The sequence below is a fragment of the Sceloporus occidentalis genome, unplaced genomic scaffold (genome assembly GCF_023333645.1).
Source record: "Sceloporus occidentalis isolate IW3139 unplaced genomic scaffold, rSceOcc1.0.p SCAF_5, whole genome shotgun sequence".
NCBI lineage: Eukaryota > Metazoa > Chordata > Lepidosauria > Squamata > Phrynosomatidae > Sceloporus > Sceloporus occidentalis.
This window is the reverse complement of record NW_028316985.1, coordinates 118517235-118541493: the sequence shown is the minus strand read 5'-3', so window position 1 is coordinate 118541493 and position 24259 is coordinate 118517235. Positions and strand designations below refer to the sequence as shown.

The window sequence follows — 24259 nt, the reverse complement described above, 5'->3', positions numbered from 1 at the left end:
TATAGGAACAGAGGCACTATCACTCTTACCTCACAGGTCTGCTCTAGTAAGATACAATGGTCTGTGTCATCAAAAGCTGCTGAAAGATCCAGGAAAATAAGCAAGATAGCACTTCCTCTGTCTTTCACCTTGAATGGGTAGTTGGTCAGGGCAACTGAGGCTGTTTCAATACTCCATCCTTGTCTGAAACCAGATTGAAATTGGTCTAGATAATCTGTTTCTTCCAAGAACATCTGAAACTGCTTGGCTCATTTTATTCCAATTATTTAAACAGGAATTTCCCTGGAATAAGAAGCTTTTTAGGCTTGGACTGTTTGCAGACATTCATCCCATTTCTTTAATGTTACAAACAGTAGCACCAGGTTAGCTTTAACATCAAAGAGGAGCAGGCATAGTATGGCACACTAATGATGCCTTTATCTACCTTGTGTGAATGAAGACATAGAATCATAGAATCTTAGTGTAGGAATGACCTACAAGGGCCATCTAGTGCATCCTCTGACATGTAGGCATACATAGCTCAAGGACTCTTGAAAGATGCCCATTCAACGTCTGTTTAAAGACCTCCAAGATGGAGAGTCCCTCACTCTCTGAGACAATCTATTCCACTTTTGAATACCTCTTACAGCAAAGAAATCCTTTCAGGTGTTTTCTTGTAATTTAGATTCATAGGTTCATTTTATAGTCTCTGCAGCACCAGAGAAAAATGCTTGCTCCATCTTCTACCTGACATCTCTGAAGAAATTCAAAACTAGTCAGCATGTCATCTGAGTCTTCTCTTCTCCAAGCTAAACGTACCCATCAGTCATTCCTTGTAAGGCTTGGTTTCCAAACCTTTCACCATTTTTGCCACCCTCCTCTAGACATGTTCTAGCTTGTCGATATCCTCTTGAATTCTGGTGTCAAAAACAGAATTGTCATTGTTAACCGCCTTCAAATGAACTTTGACTCTTGGCATTCTCATGAATGAGAGACCTAGTCATCCTATCATCACCAGCCCTACTCAAGGCTTGCAGACTCAAGGCTGTGGCTTCATAGAATCCATTCATCTGAAATGTAGTCTTCTTCATTCCTTATTGCATTCTACCTTTCCAGCCATCATAGTCTTTTCTAGTGACTCATGTCTTCTCTAGTGACTCATGTCTTCTCATGATATGGCCATTCCAAGGCAGGGTTTCCTTTTTGGAAGATGGAGTTTGCACACGTTTCCAAGTTATTCTAACTCCCCAACCCAGCTAGAAATATAAGCCACCTCTACCCCAGCTGGACCTCCTCTTTCCTTCCTTTCTTGCAGGGCCTGCTGTTGGATGACCTTCTCAGGCCACGACCCACGCCTCGATCCCCGTGACAAGCGTGCCTTTTAACGTGGGAAGCAGCAACATTGTTCAGGTGGCAGGGCTCCAAAGGCTTCGCAGACCCTCCTCCTCCTTTTTTTTGCACACAATTAATCTATTCGCGTTTCCTCCCACTTTCCCAATGGGCTACCAGCTGCAAAAGAAAAAAAAGTCCTGAATAGCAAGCTTAATTGTGTTTTGTCATGCAGAATACCTTCCCTTTTCTATAAAGGGGGGGAAAGGAGGTACAAAGAGGTGAGGGTTGGGGAGGGGGGCAAGAGAGAATGAAAAACAGCTTTTGGGAGATTTCTTGGCTCCTAAGAGCTCATTGGCATGGGCCACCTCTTCTCATGCCAGGCTCAGGTAGCAGCCGGCATCCACACTGGAGAAATAACCCGGTTTAACACTGTGATACCTTTAATCAGTCAGCCTAAAAGCACAAAGTCCATGCTGCAAGCTTTTGAAGCTCCTGTGGCTTCTTCATCAAGCAAAGATGTTAAGAATTATATAGGAGTGGAGGGAAAGTGATAAAATGAAGATGTTAGTCATAACAAGCTTGCAATTTTTCAAAGTGTTGTTGGCTTTGTTCCCTCAAAGAACACCAGTGGAGCTTCAGAAAACGTCCATGAGGTATTTTGTGCATTTTGGTTGCTCCCATAAAGATATCACTGTTTTGTGGCTTTGGGTCCTAAACACACTGCAGAAATAAAATCCAGTTAGAGGTTGCTTTATCTGCCCTGGCTCAGTGCTAGGGGATTCTGGGAACTGTAGTTAGTTGTTGCACGAGAGCTCCCTGACAGAGAAGGCTAAATGTCCCACAAGAGTAGAGCTCCTAAAATTTCCTAGCATTGAAATGAAAAGAGATTATGGTCGATGACCAGCACAATTCCTAGTATTGAGCCAAGGCAATTAAAGCAGTCTCAAACTGGATTAGTTCTGCAATGTGTTTTGAACCCTTGCTACTTTTCGAGGACTTTCTTGTCCAGTGTGGCCTAGTGGTTTGAGTGCAGGACTATGACTCTGGAGACCAGGGTTCGAATCCTGGCCATGTAAACCAACTGAGTGACCTTGGGCAAATCACACTCTCTCAGCCTCAGAAGAAGGCAATGGCAAACCCACACTGAAGAAACTTGCCAAGAAAAACCCATAAGTTGGCCACTTGCTTAAGATCTTGGGTCCTACTTTTTTAGACAAGGCCAGATCCCTACATGTTGTTTGACTTTGAGAAAAGGAACACAAAACCAAGGCCCAGGTCAAGTCCTCCATCCTTTAAGCGGATTTTCGCCTTGGAGTGGCCTAGCGAAAGGAGCTTGGCCTGGAGTGTCATCCCCTTCAGTTGCCTTTCAGCTCCTGCCTCAAGGGAGTCGGGAGTCACTTACTGGGAACAGGGATGCCTCAATACAAAGTCATCAAAGCCCTCTGGTTCTTGTCCTAAAGTGACAGGCTGCCTTTATTGCCCTGTTTGAAATACCGCCTCCTCCTTTTCACCCTCTTTGTCTCCTCTGCAGAGAAAACGCAGACAATGAAAAGCAAGGCCTGGCCAACTCTCCAGGCTCAGGCTTGGGCACTGCCAGCTTCGGCCCCACAGCAGATTGAGAGCCTTGCTGTGTCATTAATCTAAAACTAGTCACTTCCCACAAAGGGGAAGCCATGCCTGTGTCAGTGTGGGATGGGGCAGTGCCTTCTCGGAGGCTTTGAAATCTGATGGAAGGCATCCTTACAATCACGAAGGACTAAAGTGAAAAATACCTTCCAACCATAGCATAGAAACCCCAAACCACAACTCCCAGAATCCCCAAACGCCAACTGGCATGACTAGTGGCCTTGTTGTCTGGGAGTTTCACTCTTGTCCCACTCTTTGCTTTAAGTGACTCTTCAAAAAGAATTTTATTTAATTGTTTTCACAAGGGGCTGTTTTCATTCTCATAAACTCACTCTAGCAACTTGTAAAGCACTTCTACTGCTGCATTCCTACATTTAGGGGAGCAGCAGTAGAAGTGCTTAACAATTTGCTAGAGTGGTTTTATAAGAATGAAAATACCCTCCTGAGAAGCTCAGTGATAACTTATTAGCTTTACTGATAAACTGAGTGGAACTTATTTCCAAGTAATCTGTGTTTAAGAAAACACTATCCTCTCATTGATTTTCAAGAAACTTAAGTGCATGCTTAAATTTCATCCACCTAAATCAAATTTGGTTCCTGCTTTGATCCTTCTTTCTTCAGATTAAGAAACTGGCTACAATTGGTAAAAGTCAGTGGAGTGTCTTTTGAGTTTTAATGGAGTTGTTGTTGCAACCCGTTTTTGCTAATATTTACTCCTAAATCAAGCTTAAAACTACTTACAAATGCTTAGCTTATAGAAGTTTACTATGATCAAGGAGTTCACAGTTTATAACTAAACTCAGCTTGGATCATCCTGTTTTTATTACTAAACTATTTCAATGCACAGTTAATAACATGAGCTGATTGTGGACTGCCTTTGAGTAAACTACAATGATCAGAGTTATATGCCTTCAAGACCTACTGATGTCAAAGAGTGAATTACTCATATTGAAGCTAAGCACTGAAAAGTGTTAATTTATCACTGACTGGTGTATATTATAATTAGAGTTTTCAAAAAATCATGGCTCATCAAAGCACATACTTTGTTTGTAAACAAATCCTGTCTTCCATTTTTATTTTATTAAAGCTGATGGAATAGATCTACCCAGAGATCTTTTGATATAGTAAATTAGTAAAGTAAATAAAATTGTAATATATAGATAAGACAGGATGGCCCTTGTGGTCTCTTCCAACTCTAGGATTCTAGGATTCTGTGATTCTAAGTGTATCAAGACTACTCTGGGCCATATCTAATATCCCAAAGGGGTCCACTAAGCCTCATGTTTTTAGTCCTCCCGTCCATGACTATTAACCTCAGGAGTCTTGCTAGGAGTAGTAGCAATAGTAAGTTAGACCTCTATTTTTTTCCCACCTTCTCTCCCACTCCAGGACCTTCAGCACTGTGCCTCAGAAAGCCCTCTTCTGTTTTCTAGCACTTAAAAAACAAGATAAGATTTATTTCCAGCAAATGTAGTGCAGCAAGCCGGGCGAAAGTTCAGAGCAGAGGCAACTGTTTGAGTCATTATCTGTCAGTGTTTCTCCCAGAGCATATCGACTTGAATTGGCAACCTCTATCACAAATGGGAACTACTTGTTTAAAATACTGTTTTTTTAAAAAAGAATTGATTGTATGTTAGCTGCTCTTCAGACCTTTTTGTCTGAGGAGCCGGAGAAGCTATAAATAAAAAGAGCGGCAAATAGCCACCTTGGTGATCTGGGGCTGGGACAGCTCCCTTGTGAGGAAAGGTTAGACTGTCTTTTTGACTTGGAAAAAAGGTGAGCAAAGGGGACCTCGTGGAAGTGTGTATAATTATGCTTACTGTGGAAAGAGTGGCTAGGAAGGCCCCTTGCCCTGAACATTTCAAATCTTTTCTACATCATGTCTTATATTTTTTCCTTAGGGACAAGAACTCTGTGGCCTAGGCAGGTGGAGAGGATGTAATAATGCCTAAATGACCTATTGGTCTTTGCAGCTGCCAGGCTGCAGTTTGAAATGGGCAATGGTGGCTGATATTATTTTAAATCAGTGCCAGGAAGGCCTGGTAATTTCATAGGAGCCCAGGTGATGTTGTTCTTGACACAACTCTCTCCCTGGCAGTGTCTCTTCATCCCCAGAGAATTCAGGTCCTGAAGAGCCGTGCTCCCCTTGAACACATTTGAAATTAAATGTAATCTTTGTTTCGCAGGTAGTGAAATTCCTAATTTGAACAGGACAAAATGTGGGGCCCAGCTGATTGAAGGTGTGCAAAAATAGGAGCATGAGATGCTGCAGGTGCCCTCAGTGGATTATTCTGGCAAGATACAGCAACATGTCTCCTGGAGCCAATGGGCCAAATCCTAATGCCAGTCTTATGAATTGCCATCTCTGCCCTTCCCATCAAGGCCATAATACTCATCCAAGTGCCAACTTGGGATAAAACAGGCTGTGAGCAACCGCTAAGAGAAGTGGTCCAGTATATTCTAGCTCTAGGTTATGCACAGTGGACACAGGATGGGAAGAAGACTGCTTTTCTCCTTTCTCATCCTCTGGACCTTTCTCTTGCTGTGCCAGAAAGCATGGGCTCCATTGGCTGTAGGATAGCCCCAAACCCAGTTCCTTGGTGTGATATGTGGTGGGGACAGTTTCCAGAGAATTGGAAAGAAAGGAGAGTCTATTTCCTTCCATCTTCTGAGAAGTCCCCTACAGCAGGGACCATATGTCCCCCTTGGCCCTCAAGGTACCCCAAGCTCTATGAAACATGAGAAGACTGTCTCCCCCTTTTTTTCAGCAGCGACGCTTAGTGTTCTGTAGCTCAGCTGCCCTCAACATTGTGTTAAGTTCTGGAATCTCCTTTTTGTTGGACTATGTCTTACATTTTATGCTTTGTGCCTTTTAAACCTGTTGCATTTTGCCTACTTGCAGAGCCCCTGGGGTATGCAGAAACCTTTACCTTCTTTGGAGGGAGCCTTTTTCATTCCCAGGCTGATAGCCATAGCCAACCTTGATATGATAATACATTCTCCATCTTTATAGTCTCATTTAAACAGTGTGGCCTGGATCCTATTGGCAGGCTCTGTTTGAGAAGACCCATTGAATCAGTGGGATTTACATAAGTGTTGACTCACCATTCAAAAGATGGTTTAATGGGTCTGTTTTACTATATGACAAAAAAAATCTGTCTAATCCATTTCTTTCTGAAGTTTGCAATGATGCCAAATATGAGCTGGCAGTTCAAGCAGTTTTGGGATATTTCAGGGGTAGTGACTGTTAAGTGAATGAGCAGAAGAGCCAGGCAAGTCTTCTGGTACTTTGAAAGATCAACAGACTTATAGATTAAGCCATGAAGTGATCTTGTGGTACCACAAAACTATTTGTGTGTGTACCACAACTGATTGACTTGACTGCCACTGTGGAGGTTTCTATGAAGTGACCTTGGGGGAGGGGATGTCTTTCAAATGCCCAGTGGTTTTCTTAAACATCTACCTGATGTGGATAAGGAGGTGTTCTCATTGGGAAACTAAGATAAATGGCTGGCATAAATATAGAGGACTGATGAATGAATTAATTAATGAATGAGTGAATGAATGAATGAATAGCAGAGAGAAAAGAAAGAAAGCCAGAGAATTGATTTCATTCAAGTAGCAACAACTATTGTTGGTGGTCAGCTTTTCTCCAGCTAGCTGGAAGTCAAAGGTGTTAGCAAGGAGGGATTTGGAGGTCTTTCAGCAGAGGTTGGATGGCCATCTGTCGGGGATGATTTGATTGAGAGTTCCTGCATGGCAGGGGGTTGGACTGGATGGCCCTTGTGGTCTCTTCCAACTTTACGATTCTATGATTCTAGTGTCTCCTTTTGCCTACAGGAAGCCCCCATGCACACCATTTGGAACTTCGACTTTACATTGGCCACTATCATCCCATCAAATTTTGAAGTCTCTACCATGATGCCCTAGTGAATTGTGGTACTAAAAAGTAAGGTGGAAGATGCAATAAGAGAAATGACAAAAAAAAAAACCCCAAAAACAAATCACCAGGAACAGTTGATATTCAAATCAAACTGCTGAAATTCACGTTGACAGGGTCAACTATAGTGTCAACAGATATGGACAACAAAGTGATGGCCAACAGATTGGAAATGATCAATATACAGCGTCATTGTTAAAAAAAAAAAGACAAAAAAGACAGCAGCAACAATAGCACTAATTTCCCACACAAGCAAAATTATGCTCAAAATTCTGCAACATAGACTCCAACCGTATATGAAGAGAGAAGTTTGAGAGGTCCAAGCAGGGTTCAGGAAAGGAAGAGGCACTAGGGACCACATTGCAAAGAAAATCAGCATATGCTTTACAGATTATATCAAAGCCTTTGATTAGGTAGGCTATGGAATGTCAATAATAATAATAATAATAATAATAATAATAATAATAATAATTTATATTTTCCCACCTCTCCCTGATGGATCGAGGTGGGATTACAACCCAACAATAACAATAAGATACAAGAATAAAACATATAATTTTTAAGCATTAAAACAGTTAAAGACATGGAAGTGACACTACATCTGATAGTCCTAATGAGGAATCTGTACTCAGGCTACTGTCACAACAGAGCACAGAGAAGAGGAATGGTTCCCAATTGGCAAAGGGGTCAGACAAGGCTGCATCTTATCACCCTACCTGTTCAACTTTTATGCAGAACATATTGTAAGAAAAGGAGGCTTGGACAAAGAAGGAGGAGGAGTGAAAATAAAAGGAATATTACAGATTACTCTGATCACCCAACATTACTTGCTGCTGTAAATGCAATCCAAAAGTATGCTGGACTACTCATTATGAACACATGACTGTTCCTACTGTGGCACTGAAAAATACAGGAAAATACTGTACTCCGCCTGGACTCACCCACCACACTCACCCATAAGGGCATAGCCTATCTCAGCGTGCAGCTGCAGTGTGTACTAAACACAAATGCTTTGCATAGGTGCATAAAAGGAGAAATTCACCCTTTTCTTTCTCCATCTCCCTTTCTCTCCAAAACTGTCTAAATTCCATGCCACAGTTAGCTTCAGGTATGTATGGAGGGTAAGGAGAAACCCTCTTTTCCCACACTGACTTTATCTTTCTTTTCACAGCAGTGTCAGCATATGGGCAGCATGGAAGAAGGAAGAAAAGGCAGACTAACATTTTAATTTAAAAAACAAAAACAAATTCCAACTAACCTACATCTCTTGTTCAACTCATGTTTTCATTGTGTCTCCTCCTCTTCTCCCTCGGTCTCACTCACTCCTTGTTGTTGACTAAAATAGTAAATCATAGCCCTAGAAGTAATTGCAAAAGTAGCTGGCCACCAAAATACCTACCAGTTCTTAAAGAAATAACTAGAAAGAAAGAAAGACAGAAGACAGAGCTAAGGAGATAAGGTGGCAATGCACACATCCCTCCCACAACTACCGTCAGCCCCAACCAGCAAAGCCAACAGTGAAGAATGCTTTAAGTTGCAGTTTAGCAATATCTGGAAGGCCACATTTTGCCCATTGCCAGTATAAAATATTATTGGTCAGAGGAAATGATAAAGAATAGAGGGTAGACGTATGTAAGTACAAAGAGGAAAAGAAAGTGGTTCAAACATTCTTCTTTGAGTTCTATGAATGGTCAAGATCCTCCTCTTTAACAATCAGTATACAATACTTTATATGAAACATCAACCATCAGAAGCATAATGTTCAACTCTTAATAATGTCAACTCTGTCTAATTTCTCATCTTTCAGTCAGTGCAATATCTGTGGTCAATTTGGACCACTTGAAAATGAAGAAAACAAAACATCTTGGAGAACAATAGAGATATCAAAGCATTTTGTCATTTATACATACTGTATTCAGATGTCCATGTTTTTGTCACGTGCGTTCAAGAAGACCATTTGTTTGTTGTTGTGTGCCTTCAAGTCATTTCCAACGTATGGCAACCCTAAGGGTGCCCCTATCATGGCATTTTCCTGGCAAGATTTGTTCGGAGGAGGCTTGGCATTGCCTTCAGGCTGAGAGCATGTGATTTGCCCAAGGTCACCTAGTGGGTTTCATGGTCCAGCCAGGAATAGAACCCTGGTCTGCAGAGCTGTAGTCCAGTACTCAAACCACTATGCCACACTGGCTCTCCAAGACCGAGCTAGATGCCAATGCTATCCCTGGACTCAGCTGCTACCACCATTAGTGGTTATTTGGACATAAACCTCCCAGATTTATGAGTCCTGACCTGCAGTGCTAACTGGGCCAATGGATATGATTATCATCCTTTCAACAATGCAATTTCATGTATCTTAAAGAGATAACAAAGCTTTTCAGGAGTGAAGCACCAATGAGCAGTGTTGGGAAGCCTTTGGCCCTTCAGATGTTTGGGCCTACAAAAACCATAGCCCCTTGTCATCAGGCATGCTGCTTGGAAGCATTAGGAAGACCAGAGGTTTTTTTTAACATCATGTACTTTTAGACTGTTGTACTTCAGACACGTGATGAAAAGGCATGACTCATTGACAATGCTCGGAAAGTGTAAGGCAACAGAAAGAGATAAAGACTGAAGGCCACATTGATAGACTCATTCAGGGAAGTCATGGTATGAATTTACCAGAAGGAACTAAGCAAAGGAGTGGAGGACAGAGGGTCTTGGAGATGTCTCATCCACAGGGTCACCTGGGTCGAAATCCACTCAAGGATGGTTAACCACAAGCAAACAACAAAACATAAGAAGGTGAGAAAGTGTATATTAAGGGTAGATTTCCCACGTGATGGTCACTTCTGGAAAAGATGAAGACTGATTCAGTTAAGACTCCTTTGGCAGAGTTCGCAAGTGAAAGCATGGCCTCTCTTGGCCTCTCTGAGACTAGCATTGACAAAATTAAGCAGATAAGTAGTACATAAGTCACTTACCTTTGCTACATAGAGAGCTCTTGTAGCACCTTTGAGACTAACTGAAAGGAAGATGTTGGCAGCATGACCTTTTGTAGACTTAAGTCTACTTCCTCAGATTCATTACCAGCCTTCTTAACTTTACTACATTACATTGAACTATACATACAAAATGTGTACATTGCCTAGACCCTGGCTACCTAGAGAAGAGTTTCAAGTAAAGGGGAAATTCAGAAGAGCTGGCACCATCTTGTTGGGGGAGAAGGAAGAGAAAGAGGGCAGAGAGAGAGAGAAGAGGGAGTGTGGTGTAATAGTTTGGGCATTGGACTAGGACACTGGGAGACCCGGGTTTGAATCCCCGCTGGGCCATGGGAACCCCCTGGTGACCCTGGACAAGTCACACTCTTTCAGCCTCAGAGTATGGCAAAGGCAAACGCCCTCTGAAGAAACTTGGCAAGAAAATCCTATCATAGGGTCTTAGGGTCCTTGCCTTAGGGTCACCACAAGTCAGAAATGAATTGAAGGCACTCAACAGTAACATTTCTAGAAGGTTCTCTGGTCATATGGTGTGGTTACTCGGGTACACTGATCACCATGCATTACAACTGGGTCACCATGCATTACAACTGGATCACCATGCATTACAACTGAATGACTGAGTAGCTGGAGTAAGTTCAAGAGAAGCTATGTAGAGTGTGAAAATATGCTGCAAACCCTTACTGTCTAAAAAGCCTCATTGCTCTAGTAGCAAATGAGGAAAGGGGGTTTAGAGAATGCTTTCTTGAGCAGGGTTTTCCAAAAGACAGGAATTAAGAAATGTATCTTTTTCTTATTTCTGCCACCTCTTCTCCAGCCAAAACCTTCCCAGCCCTCTATAAGTCCTGAATAACCCTACAAAATGCCTGATCCAATCTGCCTAAGGCAGGGATGGAGGCCCATGGACCTCCACATGTTGCACTATAATGTCTATCACTCTTGCCCATCGTCCATGGTAGTTAATGGGAGTCAGAGTGCAGCACTACAGGTTATTCCCCTGTGCTACAGTTGTCATCAGAAGAAGTCTTCTTGTGCCCTGGGGATAAGCTGTAACCATGTTTACTCTTGAACGTATAGATTTTAAGCAACTTGCTGGCACTTTGCTGCTACTCCTCTGCCCACAGTATAACTCACAGGTCTTGAGAAACCCAGAGGTTACAAGCCTCAAGGCTACATAACATACCTCCCAGTAGATAGAGCTGGGCTGGCGAGCCTTTTATTTTGTGAGAACTTTGGCACATGCTCACTTTTCAACAGATCCATTCTTTCCTTTAAAAAAGCAAAGGCCAGTCCACTTTTTGCCAGATAGCATTTATTTAAATAAATATAAATACAATTCTGATTTTTTTTTAAAAAAATTCACAAGCAAGAAAACCCAAACCACTTTCAAGAGAGAGTTGCCCTTCCTCCTCCACCCCACAAAAATTTTTATACAAGGATCTGTACAAAAAAGGAAAGCCTGGGCAATGAATGGTGTCTTCCACAAAGATTGCCCCACCAACTTGGCCTGTAAAAAAAATTTTGGGAGCCTTCTTTAGAGTGAAAGATGGGATTAGAGCCGTTGGATCTCAACCTTCTAGATTTTTTGGGACTTCAACTCTCAGAATCCCTGAACAACGAGTAGATTGACTGGGACTTCTAGGAATTGACATCCAAAAACATCTGGAGGCCTAAAGGTTGAGAACCACTGGATGAGAGGCTGCAACTACACTGCAGAATGGATGCTGTTTGACGCCGCTTTAACTGCAGTGGCTCAGCGCTGAGCTCTGGTGCAACAACACACTACATTTCCCAGAATTCCATAGCAATGAGCCATGGTATTTAATCATCCCGGGTTATTTCCGTGGTGTGGATGCCGCCAATTCGCGTCCAAACCGTGCCTAGCACCAGGGAGTTTGGCAAGATGCTTGTCTGCAGTCCAGCAAAGGCGATCCAGCCCTCTAGGTCCAAGGAGACCCCCCGCTTTTCACAAGGGGGACCCCTCTTTGTCTTCGTTGCCCGAAGCCGGCGAGAGGGAGTCCTCGTCCTCGGAGCGGGAGTAGCGTCCCGCGTTGGCTCCGGTGCAGCTGCAGCCTCCGTGGCTGTTCCTCTGGGTGCCTTTGCCTTCCTTCTTGTGCTTCACCCTCCGGTTCTGGAACCAGATCTTCACCTGCTTCTCCGAGAGGTTGAGGTACGTGGCGATCTCGATCCTCCGGAGCCGGGAGAGGTACATGTTGGAGGAGAACTCCCGCTCCAGCTCCAGCAGCTGAGTGCTGGTGAAGGCCGTCCGCATCCGCTTCCCGTTCTGCAGCTGCACCGGACCCTCCGCACCGCCTGCAGGGCAAGGGGACAGAAGGGTTACAAAAGCCGGGTACAAATGCCACTTTCGCCAGGCATGCCAAGTTTGGAAAAGTTTGCTCTGGCCAAAAATGCACCATGAAGACTGGAGACGCAACTTTAGACACTTTGTCGGGATATTGAGACTGCATCCAGACTGGAGAAATAACCCGGTTTGGCACCGTTTTTGGCTCAAGGCTATGACATTCTGGGGGTTGGAGTTTGTTGTGGGCCCAGAATGTCATAGCCTTGAGCCAAACAAAAAGTTAAAGCAGTGCCAAACCGGGTTATTTTTCCAGTCTGGATGCAGCCATAGCAACTTCGCATGCTGAGACCTTCTAGGAATATATATGCATGTCTGGGGTTGGGGTAGTTTTATTGCTTACTAACAGCTTACTAAGAACACACCTGACCATTTGTCCCTTGTTGGGAGAATCTCTCTTCTCTCTTTGTTCTTGTCATAGAATCATTGAATCAAATGAATCTGAGGAAGCCGTTTTAAGTTTATGAAAGCTCATGCTGCCAACCTCTTTCTTTCAGTTAGAATCATCGAATCATAGAATCATAGAGTTGGAAGAGACCACAAGGGCCATCCAGTCCAGCCCCATTCTGCCATGCAGGAACTCTCAATCAAAGCTTAAATATTTAACCTTTTTCAAGGAGGAAAGGCTGGTTCTCTTTCTCCATGTGCTTGGGTGAGATCTAAACTTTTTACTCTTGGAGATACTGCTGTGGATCATTGGTGAGTGGAGCCAGAACCCTAATTCTGTTGTGGGAATTCAAATCCTGGTCTTCCAGAGTCCTAGTCCAGCCCTGAAATCAGTACATCATACTAGCACCACACAGCCCTATGAACCAGGGAATTTACACAGGCACAAGTTGCTAAAAGGATGCCATCTTACATTGGTTTACAGCTCCCAGAATCCCCCACCCAGCATGGTCACTTGGCAAAGAGGTCTTTGCACAGACAGGAAAGGCAGAAACATTAGGAAAATCCTGCCAATTCAGGCCAAAGGTCTATGCGCAGTGCTGGATTTATGCGCAAGCTAAGTAAGCTGGAGCTCAGACCTTCAGAGTGTGTGAGGTTTCTAAATTAAGAGTGAAAACACAAATCAAAAAGAAATGCCCTGTTAGAATAATACACGTTTATGGCCCTGCTTTGAGACCTGTTAAATTTGGGATCATTTAAGGCCTCAGTCTATCTACATCTGGCCCTGACAGAGTCCATCACAGGGTGACATGATAACTGCAAAGGAGGACAAGGCAGCACAGAATGTAGGACAGTCAATAAAAATGTAGAGCATTCCAAAATAAAAGCTCAAAACACCTCATGCTTCTTAGTCATGTTCAAAATGGAGGACATTTTGGAATTCCTCCTGGAGTGAAGGCTGAAATGGAGGACAGGTCCTGGAAAAAGAGGACATCCTAGTCACCCCGGTCCAGCATCAGAGCAGCCAGAGAGCAGGAAGCCCACAAGGCATGAGGGCAATCACTCTCTCTTCTTATCACATCCCATCACTTGATATTTAGAGAGAGGCTTTCCCTGAACATGGAGGCTCCACATGACCATCAGTACTAGTTGACAGCTGCAGGCTCACCTCCATTGGGATTATCTAAACCCCCTTCCCACACCATCTGAACTACTGATCATGACCAAACCTCCAGGTAGCAAATCCAATACATTCATTCCTCATCATGCAAAGTTTGCCTTTGTTCCAATTCCACTGACCATCTGAGGATTTTCTTGAGTTACAATATTCTACTAAAAGCAGAAGGGGGTAAAGGACACCTTCTCTTTCTCCAGCTAGGTAAAAGTGATCCTAATTTATTTCAGCATCTAACACAGCAAACATGGGTGCCCACAGGTTCTGATACGGTGAAGATTTCAGTTCTTATAGATGAAGATCTCTATGAGATGCCAACACTTGCATTCCCTGCTGTTGGCCCAATAATGTATATTTTTGTCCAAAGAGAAATGCCAAAGGTTGGTGTAAGCCACACTTCTCAGCATGGAAGCCCTCCCCTCTCAATCCCTCTAAAAATAGTAAAACTAGTTGGAGAAATAGTTTTGTTGTTGTTCTCCACCCTCAACCCATGAGACAGCTCCAAGACTCCCTATGCTCCAGTGCTCTGCTCAGGTCCTGCAAATTCTTACCCATGACCTCCTTAATAGAGTCCATCCATCTAGCATGTGGCTTTCCTCGCTTTCTGCTTCCTTCTACCTTTCCGAGCATTATTGTTTTTTACCAGTGAGACCTGCCTCCTCATGATGTGGCCAATTATACTAATTCTCTTCCTATCTGCTTTCTTAACTCTCCAGCTCTCTCACATCCATACATGGCAATAGGGAATACAAGGGGTCGTATGATCCTAACTTTTGTGCTCAGTTGTACATCTTTACATTTCAGGATATTTTCTAGTTCTCTCATAGCTGCCCTCCCCATTTTGTGATCATAGAATCATAGAATCGTAGAGTTGGAAGAGACCACAAGGGCCATCCAGTCCAACCCCATGCTGCCATGCAGGAAATCTCAATCGAAGCATCATCAAAGCATGATTTCTTGACTGCAGTCCCCACTCTGATCAATATTTTGACCCCAAGTACGAAAATTCTTTTACTGTTTCCATCTCCTCATTGCCTCGGTTGAATCTGTATAAACTTTTTTGTGGTCATTATTTATGTTGTTCAGCAATAAGCCTGCCTTTGCACTTTCCTCCTTGATCTTCCTCAGCAGTTATTCCAAATCTGTGGTGTTTTCAGCTAGTCGTATGGTGTCGCCTGCTAAAGACACAGAAATCTTCCTTAAACTGAGTCAACCATTGGTCCCTCTAACCCTGGTCCGAAGCTGCGCTAAATTAGGGCAAATGGGGGGGGGAGGTTCACCCCCAGCCTTCAAACTCATTCTCTGCCGCCCCTCAGCTCCCATCTATGGATGATGAAAGAAGAGGCTCGGTAAAAGCAGGCGATCGAGGCCCTCACTCCTGGATTTGGGGGTGGAAGAGAGTTGAGGTCCCCATCTTAACTCTCCAAGATCGCAATCCCAAAGCAGAATGTATGTGGAGTTGTTAGGACCAGAGCTGATCGGATCATAGGAGAAAGTCGCAGCATTACTCTAGAGATTTATGAACCTCTAGTGGATCGCGACAGTTCAAGGGACCTGACACAGCCCCATGTGGGTCACCTCAGAGTCCAGGGCTTGGGAGATCAGGCTCACTTTCAACGGAAGCTCCTCGAGGCTCCCAGAATCCCCCAACCAACACGACCAAGGACTGGAACCTGGGACAGTTCCCTTTAGAAACCCGACGCCAATCCTCCTCCAGCCAGGAGGGCTACAAGTTAGGAAAAGCTTTGGGTTTCAGGTCTCCAAGTCTTCAACAACAACCCCGCCCCCCCGCCATAATAATATAATAATATTAAGCTTTATTTATATAGCACTGTAAATTTACACAGTACTGTACATACAATCATTTTTATAAGACGGTTTTTTAACAAATGGCCCTCGGTTTGACACTGCTTTCACTGTCAGGGCTCCAAGCTATGGAATCCTGGGAAGTGTAGTTTGCTCCGGCACCAGAGCAGAGCCAGGCTGTACATTCCTACAATTATGAGTTTGGGTTTGTTTCTACAAAGGAGGGGAATAGTCTGTTTGGACTACAACTCCCATAACCTACCAGAAACCAGCATTGGTGTCGCAACCGACTACACTTCGCAGAATTCTATCGCCTGGAGCCCTGACAGTCCGAGTGGTCTCAAACCGAATGAGTGGAGTTGACATTTCCTACACTTCCCAGAATCCCATCGCCTGGAGCCCTGGCAATGAAAGTGGGGTCAAACTGGGTTAGTGGTGTTTAAACTCGCCGCACTTCCTGGATTTCCTTATCCTGGAACCTGGCAGTGAAAGTGGGGTCAAAACAGATCAGTGGTGTCTATGCTTCCTACACTTCGCGGATTTCCCTAGCACTGAAGACTTGGCAGTGAAAGTGGTGTCCAACCGGGTTAGAGATGTCTACACTTCCTACATTTCTCAGAACTCCGTTACCTGGAGCCCTGGCAATGAAAGCGGTGTGACGCCGGATTCTTCCTCCAGAGCGGAGGCATCCTTAGCTGGATCGTTTCCCTCCCTTACTCCCAACCTGCCTCCCCAAAAGGTACCCCGAAGGGAGCGTCCGGGAGTCCTACCGATGCCGAGGCAGTGGAATCGCCGGGGGTCGCTCAGGCTGTAGGCGGCGGCGGTGCAGACAGGTGGGTGGCCCAGGACGGCGGCGGTGGCGGCGGAGACCCCTGAGCTGGGCGGCTGGGGCTGGGGCTGCTGCTGCTGCGAGGAAGGCTGCTGGGGCGCCTGGCTCATCCGGGGGCAAAAGGGCCCATCTCCTCCTCCTCCTCCTCCTCCTCCGGGCGCAGGGCTGGGGGAGAAGTGGGGTTGCTGGCCCTTGAGGAGTGGGATGGCGCTGCCTCCTCCTCCAGCCCGGACCGAGGAGGAGGAGGAGGAGGAGGAGGAAGCTGCGGCGGCAGCCGCAGCGTGCAGATGAGAGGTGACACAGAGCGGGCAGACGCAGAAGGTGCCACTCTTGCGTGATGCCAGGCAAGCCGGGCCCCCGGGGCCCCCGCCGCCGCCTCCTCCTCCGGCCCCAGTGGCCATGGACATGACCAGCGGCGCCGGCATCCCTAGAGGGATCAGGAAGTCCTGGGGCCCGGGGAGAGGATGGTGGTGGGGATGATGGGGGTGGGGATGAGGATGATGATGGTGGGGATGATGGGAGTGATGGTCCGACAAGGCCGAGGAGGGCGAGGAAGAGGAAGGCGCCGGCCGCCCCGAGTCCTTGATGATGAGCGAATCCACATAGAAGGAGCGCGACATGGCTGAACCGCCTCCTTCCTTCCTTCCTTCCTTCCTTCCTTCCTTCCTTCCTTCCTTCCTTTTCTCCTCCCCCTCCCCCTCTTCTCTTCCTTCTCCTCCTTACTCTTCTTCTGCTTCTCCTCTTCCTTCTGCTTCTTCTTCCTTTTCTTCCTCCTTCTTCCTCCTCTTCTTTTCCTTCTCCTCCTTCCTGTTCTTCTGCTTCTTCTCCCTCCTCGTCTTCCTCTCTTCCTTCTCTTTACTCTCCTTCTCCTCCACCCTATTCTTCTGTTCCTTCTTCCTCTTCCTCTCCTCCTCCTCCCCTTCCTTCCTTCCTTCCTCTTCTTCTTCTCTTCCTCCTCCTCCTCTTTCCTTTTCCTCTTCTCCTCCTTCCCCTGCGATCTTTCTCCCGGGAGGGTCCTCCTGGGGCCAGATCCTCCTGCCAAAGCCCCCGGGCGAGTCCGAAAGGGGTTCTTATGTCGGAGAGACGAACAAAGGGGGCTCCGCAGAGGGCTGGTCTTCCAAACCAACGCCCCCCCTTTCTCTCCCCCCCTTCCCTCTCTCTCGACCTCCCCTGGATCCTTAATGCCCCCCTCCCCAGCTGGCCTCCTACTCCGGGTCTGTGGGGATTTATAGTAACTCTTTTCTAACCCGTGATGCCAAGGTCTAAAGCTCCTCTCGGGCTTCTTATTGGGGAACCCTTTCAGGGGATGATGCTCCTTCTCCCGCCCAACCTCCCACCCAGGAGGGAAGGAACAAAACAGAGTGGAGGAACGACGTGGGGGTCTTTTATGCGTTTCCCCGGGACAACCAGTAGCAGCAGAAGCCTTTTTCCCTCCTATTTCTCCCTCCCCAAAAAAGCCGCACCTGCCCCAGGCTAGGAGCCACTTCCAGCCGCAGCATCTTCTTGGAGCCAACTTTGCTCTCCTTTGCGCATCCTTCTTCGCTCCTCCTCGGACCCAGCTTTGTGCCTCGGTTCCCAGGGCTGGTGCCCAGTTTTTTCCCTCCTTGCCTCGGGTTCTGGCTGTTTCCCTTCCCTTTTAGCCTTCTCCTCACGGCGTCCGACCAAGCGGCTGCTTCTCTTGGGCTAAAACTTCCAGGAAGGCGCGCACAATGTTAAGCTGTTGACACCCAAAAAAGGACCAAAAAGACCTCAGTACAATAAAGATCAAGTCGTCAAAACGTCTTGTAAAGAGCGACAATAACTTTCTGGCCTTGCATGGCACATTTTAGTGCAAATATTAATATTCAGTGGGTTCAAAGGCTTTCATGGCCAGCATTCATAGCTTTTTGGTGAGTTTTTCGGGTTATGTGGCCATGTTCTAAAAGAGTTCAGAATCCAAGGTTTAAACTACTACGCCACAGTGGCTCTTAAGGATTTCCATAGAAGATTTACAAGCACACAACAACAATAAATATAAGGCCAACCTGTGTCCAAGCCTCTGTCGGCGCATCTCTAAACCCTTTTTCTTCAACGGTGGAGGAGGAGAGATGTCCCGTTATGTAGAAACTATGCTTATAAAAGCTGGTTTCTAGATTTCATCTCTTCAGATACCCAAGCTAGTTTGGCCTCTGGCGGATTGTGGGAATTGTAGTCCAAAAAGAATACTCTATTCCCCGCAATTGGATTTCTGGGATAAGAGATGGATTTAGGTCCAAAGACTACCTGCTTTCGTCATTGCTTATTTCTCTTTTAAGGCATTTTGAAAACAGATTCAAAAGCGGTCCTGCCTTTAGCTTGTATTCCACGATGTTGTTGATTTGGGAACCTATAGTTGAAGCACTATAAAACCATCTCCCTGGAAAACAATAGCAGGGACCTTAGATCCAAAACAAGGCAAAGTAAATCACACCTGCTCACTCCCAATAGGCATCCTTAAACTCAGGGGAAGTTTATTTCTTAAATGAACCCTTGGGATCATCTTATAGATTGGGAATTAGTATAGCCTAGTGGTTTCAGTACTGGACTAGGGCTCCGGGAGACCAGGGTTGGAAACCTGGCTTAGTCACAGAAACTTATAAGTGACCTTGGTCAAGTCACACTCTCTCAGCCTCAGATGAAAGCAATGGCTAAACCCTTCTGAACAAATCTTGTCCCGAAAACCGTATGCGAGGGTTGACATAAGTCGGAGGGGAGTTGAAGGCATACAACAACAATAGAAAAGTAGAAGTATTCTCCTATTCTAAGCATTCAGAAGTAAATGCGACTTTTGTCTGATAGTCCAGGTCTAAAGTCCTGGGCACACTTATAGGGTACTCTATTGCCCACAGTGAGCAGCAAGGAATTGGATTGTGCTGAAGCCTATTTATCTGGAGCCAGGTTTTACTGAAACAGAAGTCCGTCTTAGCACCATCTTAGCACTATCTCAAACTTTACTTTTACTTAAGCCTTCGAGAAGTGTGTCTAGGGTCCAAAACACACTGCAGAAATAATCCAGTTGGAGACAGCTTTAAAAATAAAATTTATTGTTGTTGTTGTTGATGTTGTTGTTGTTGTTATTTAACTGCTGTGTCTCATTGCTAGGAAATTCTGGGTAATGTAGTTTTGCGAGATATTTAGCCTTCGCTGTCAGAGAACTCTGGCACCACAATAAACTACTATTCCTAAAAGGCCCTAGCACTGAGCCAGGGCAGTTAAAGCGGTCTCAAAGTGGATTATTTCAGCAGTCTGGATGCAGCTCAAGTCTCACATAAAGAAGGAAGTAGATAGTATACATCTTTATTGAATAAGTCTCTAGACCATTTCATACTGTACATAAAGAAGGAGGTAATATGGAGGATGATAGAACTCTAGATTTTTACAAGTCGTGGAAAATATAAAGAAGACAGTCACTTTTATATATACAGGGCATTGGTTGTTAAAGTGAACCTGGGCCTAGACATGTCCTCCATTTCAACCTTCTGTCCAGGAGGAATTTCCAAATGTCCTCCATTTCAAAATGCTCCGCAACTCCAGACCCCAGGATCCCATTGCATGGAGCCCTGACAGTCCGAGCGGTGTCAAGCCGGATTAATTCTGCAGTGTGGAGGCAGCCTCCGAAACCTTAATGCGAAGAGAAAACGCAAGTCGGAAGGGGGCTTTGATCTCCCCCCAAGTCCGCCGAGGCGAAGAGGCCGAAGGGAAATCGGCTCAATGGCGCAAAAGGCGCAGGGCGGCCATGCCTGAGCATTTCAGATCGCATTAGGAGAGGCACTTCGCGGCATATTACCCGATTTCCCAATGACCTGCTTTATGGGAGTTTAAGCAGCGGCTTAAGGGAAGCATTTAATGGAGGCGAGGATCGTGGCAGGCAGAAAGATGGGGCTCTTTACTCTCTCCATCTAGTTTCCACCTGATTTGGGCCTTGGAGTTCAGAGAACCATGAATGAAGCTCAAACCGAGCGAGAGGGAATCACAAGAAGGCGGCCATCCCGGCACAGTTACTCCGGAGTAAGCTCCCTCATAGGCTACCAGGGACGCATCCACACTGGAGAAACAACCCGATTTGTCATCGCTTTAGCTCCTATCCAGGTAGCCCCACAACAAATTCCAACTCCTAGAATGCCATAGCCTTGAGCCAGATAGAGTTAAAGCAGTGCCAAACTGGGTTATCTCTCCAGTGTGGATGCAGCCCTGTAGTTCCCGCCATCCTTTGGCCCTCCAGATGTTTTGAACCTCGGTTCCAAGAAGCCCCAGCCACAGTTTGACTGGCTATCCCAAGGTTCCTGAAAGTTGTGACTGAAAGTCGCATCCTTGCCACGGTTGCCGTAAACAGAAGGATATTTGCTTTATTTGGAGTTGAAGTGCTTGACCAAGTCCAAAACATTTGAAGGAGCAAAGTTTGGGAAACACTGGACCACACAGAAGCAGGGAGGAAGGAGTGAAGAGAAAAACAAGGGATGGTCTCCTTATCATTTAGCTGAGAACCGCAAGGCTCTTTAAGCCAGGGGTTAAGTCCCTTGTGGTCTTTTCAGTGCACCTCCCATCATCCTTCATCACTGGCGATGCTGCCTGTAACTACTAGGAATGGCAGTCCTGCAGCATAGGTTACCTGCCTTGCGGGTAACCTGGTTATCCTTCAACCAGCCTCCCGACTAGACTGGAAAAGAGCTGTCCGAGGTGCTGAACCCTACCCTCAACCTAAATTTATCACCTGAGACAGCTCCTTTAAATGTTGGATTATGCAGAGAGGATTCAAACTTTTGGGTTCAAGGCCGACCAAAGAGTTCACAACGACCCTGTGAGGTAGGGCAAGTGCAGTGGAGAGGTAAACCTGGGTCTCCTGCAGAGAGACTCAGTGCTAAACGTAGTGCATGTTTGTAAAAGGTGAACAGTGAAGAAACCAGATAGGAAGAAAATCAACTCATTTGAAATATGGTGCTGGAGAAGAGTTCTACAGATACAGTGAATTGCTAAAAGACAACTGCGACTGTTGTACTTTGGTCATTTCATGATGTGGTGGGTAGATTTAAATTGGAATTTTGCTATGCCCAGGAGTTGGGAAATTATAGAACTGAAATATTGAGAGCAAAGATTGTTATTCAGGTCATGTCAAATTCTGTGCTTTGGACAGTAAACGATTTAGAAATGGATCTCTCCTAACTTACAATTATAACCCAAATAAAGGAAGTACTGCAAGAGACAGTTTAGGGAGAGTGAAACAAAACATACAGATGAAAGGTTGATGGCTAACCCACAGTGGGATAGACATGTATGTTAGGACATCCAATGAACATACAGGGGTGTAAATGTTTAATTTGATGTAACCAATGAAAATGTGATTTGTAGTTTCCTTTGTTCAGAATACTATTAAAAAACTTGGTCCAGAATTTGGAATATGAATTTCTGCTGGGAACAATGCTGCAGCTAAATAAACTATGTTTCTTTTTCAATCATGAATTAATCTAGGTCTCTCTAAGGCAACGATGTCCAAACTCTGGTCCTCCAGGTTTTTGGACTTCATCTCCCAGAAGCCCCAGTCACCTTGGCCAATAGTCTGGGATTCTCGGAGCTGAAGTCCAAAACACCTGGAGGGCCAGAGTTTGGACATCACTGCTCTAAGGAAAAGAAATCCACAACAATGAGAAGACTCACTAGAAAAGATAATAATGCTGAGCAAAGCACATGGCAGTAGGAAAAAAGGAAGACCGCTTTCCAGATCGACAGATTCAATCAAGGAAGCCACAACCTTGATCTGATGTTTGATCAGTTGATTGTAATAAAATCTATCTATCTATCTGCTCACCTATATTCCACTGTGTTTGCTCTGCTGGTGAGATTTAAACAATCTCAAGTAAGGCATATTCCAACAGGGACTGCTACAAAGACAAATAAATGGGTCCCAGAGCAAATGAAGCCTGAGCTCTGCCTAGAAACCAAGATGTCTGAGACTGTTGTACTTTGGCCTTGTCATGGGAAGACATGGCTCACTAGTAATGCTTGGCAAAGTAGAAGGGAATTGAAGCATAGAATCGTAGAGTTGGAAGAGACCACAAGGGCCATCCAGCCCAGCCCCATTCTGCCGTGCAGGAACTCTCAATCAAAGCATCCCCAACAGATGGCCATCCAGCCTCTGTTTAAAGACCTCTAAGGAAGGACACTCCACTACACTCTGAGGGGGTTTGTTCCACTGTCGAACAGCCCTTACTGTCAGGAAGTTCCTCCTAATGTTGAGGTGGAATCTCTTTTCCTGTAGCTTGCATCCATTGTTGTGGGTCCTTGTCTTTGTAGCAGCAGAGAAGAAGCTTGCTCCTTCCTCAATATGACATCCCTTCAAATATTTAAACAGGACTATCATATCACCTCTTAACCTTCTCTTCTCCAGGCTAAACATCCCCAGCTTCCTAAGTCGTTCCTCATAGGACTAGGTTTCCAGACCCTTCACAATTTTACTCACCCTCCTTTGGACACACTCCAGTTTCTCAATGTCCTTTTTGAATTGTGGTGCCCCGAACTGGACACAGTATTCCAGGTGGGGCCTGACCAAAGCAGAATAGAGTGGCACTATTACATCCCTTGATCTAGACATTATACTTCTATTGATGCAGCCTAAAATCGCATTGGCCTTTTTAGCTGCCTCATCACACTGTTGACTCATGTTCAACTTGTGGTCTACTAGTAGGAAAAGAGGAAGGCCGCATTACAGGTGGATGGATTCAATCGATGGGGTGAGAATGATGGGAGCTGTAGTCCGATACTTCGGGAGTTGCTCTGGGTTTGACTGGCCAACCCAAGGTTTGTTGTGCTTGCAAGTCGCATCCTTGCCACGCCTGTAATACATAGGTTTATTTGTTGTTGAACTGCTAGGACAGGGGTCGGTGAAAGGCCCCCCGCCGTCCCCTTGGCCTCAGGCTGCAGCCTGGCAGACGGTGCCTGTTTTCCGAGGCTGGGCTCCAGGGGTCGGGGAAGCGGGTCCGCCGTCGGAGGGCTCCTAGCCGGTGGGAGGATTTATGGGTGGCAATTAAAGCTTTATGAATTGCAGCTGAGAGCGGCGATGGAGCTATTCGACGGCGATTAGGATTCAATTAGAAAGTGTTTACTGGACGGCGGGGTCTCTGGAGGGTAAACAGGCAGCTATTTCAGCAATGTGCTAATCCCGGGTCTTGTGACAACAATTAGGCAACCGGAGGAGGAGGAGGAGGAGGAGGTCGGCCTGCCCGCGGGCCAGCCTCCTGCCTTTGCTGCCGGGAGCCAAAGGGCTCTCTCTCTCCTCCCCTGCCCTCCTCAGTAGTCTGAAAAAAGCCCCCGGAAAAGAAAATAGAAAGAGAGACAGAGACCGATCCAAAAAGGCAAGCCGATCCTACCTTTCTTTACTTGGTATGTAAAGGGATCTTGTCGCACCTTTGAGACTAACTGAAAGAAAGAAGTTGGCAGCATGAGCTTTCCTCGACTTGAGCCTACTTCCTCAGATGCATCTGACGAAGTAGTGCTGGAATATCACTAAGTAGACTCAAATCTACCGAAGGTCATGCTCATTCTTCCTCAAATGCATCTGAGGACGTACACTCGTCTACAAAAGTTCATGCTCAAGCTTGATAGGTAAAAAGATCTTGTAGACTCAAATCTACCAGAAATCATGCTCATGATTCCTCAGGTGCATCTGATGAAGTAGACTCAAGTCTACCAAAGCTCATGCTCATGCTTGGTACGTAAAGAGATCTTGTCAACTCAAGTCTACCAAAGCTCATTGCTAATGCTTCCTCAGATATCTCTGAGAATGTAGGCTCAAGTCTACAAAAGCTCATGGTCACGCTTGATAGGTAAAAAGATCTTATAT

General features: G+C 45.4%; 1 protein-coding gene across 1 annotated transcript; it reads right to left on the bottom strand.

The window, feature by feature from the left end:
* Positions 1-11818: 11818 nt before the first annotated feature.
* On the bottom strand, positions 11819-17027 carry LOC149312731 (GS homeobox 2-like). The gene is made up of 2 exons (XM_089526971.1): positions 16349-17027; positions 11819-12165 (listed from the first exon to the last, which is right to left on the bottom strand). The coding sequence occupies exons 1-2, from the start codon at positions 17025-17027 to the stop codon at positions 11819-11821; spliced, it is 1026 nt and encodes a 341-aa protein (XP_089383097.1).
* Between the last annotated feature and the right edge of the window lie 7232 nt (positions 17028-24259).

Coding starts and splice junctions, on each gene's coding strand:
- LOC149312731 (XM_089526971.1), bottom strand. CDS start 17,027: ATGTCGCGCTCCTTCTATGTGGATTCGCTCATCATCAAGGACTCGGGG. Junction 12,166..16,348: donor ATTCCACTGCCTCGGCATCG/GTAGGACTCCCG, acceptor CTTGCCCTGCAG/GCGGTGCGGAGGGTCCGGTG.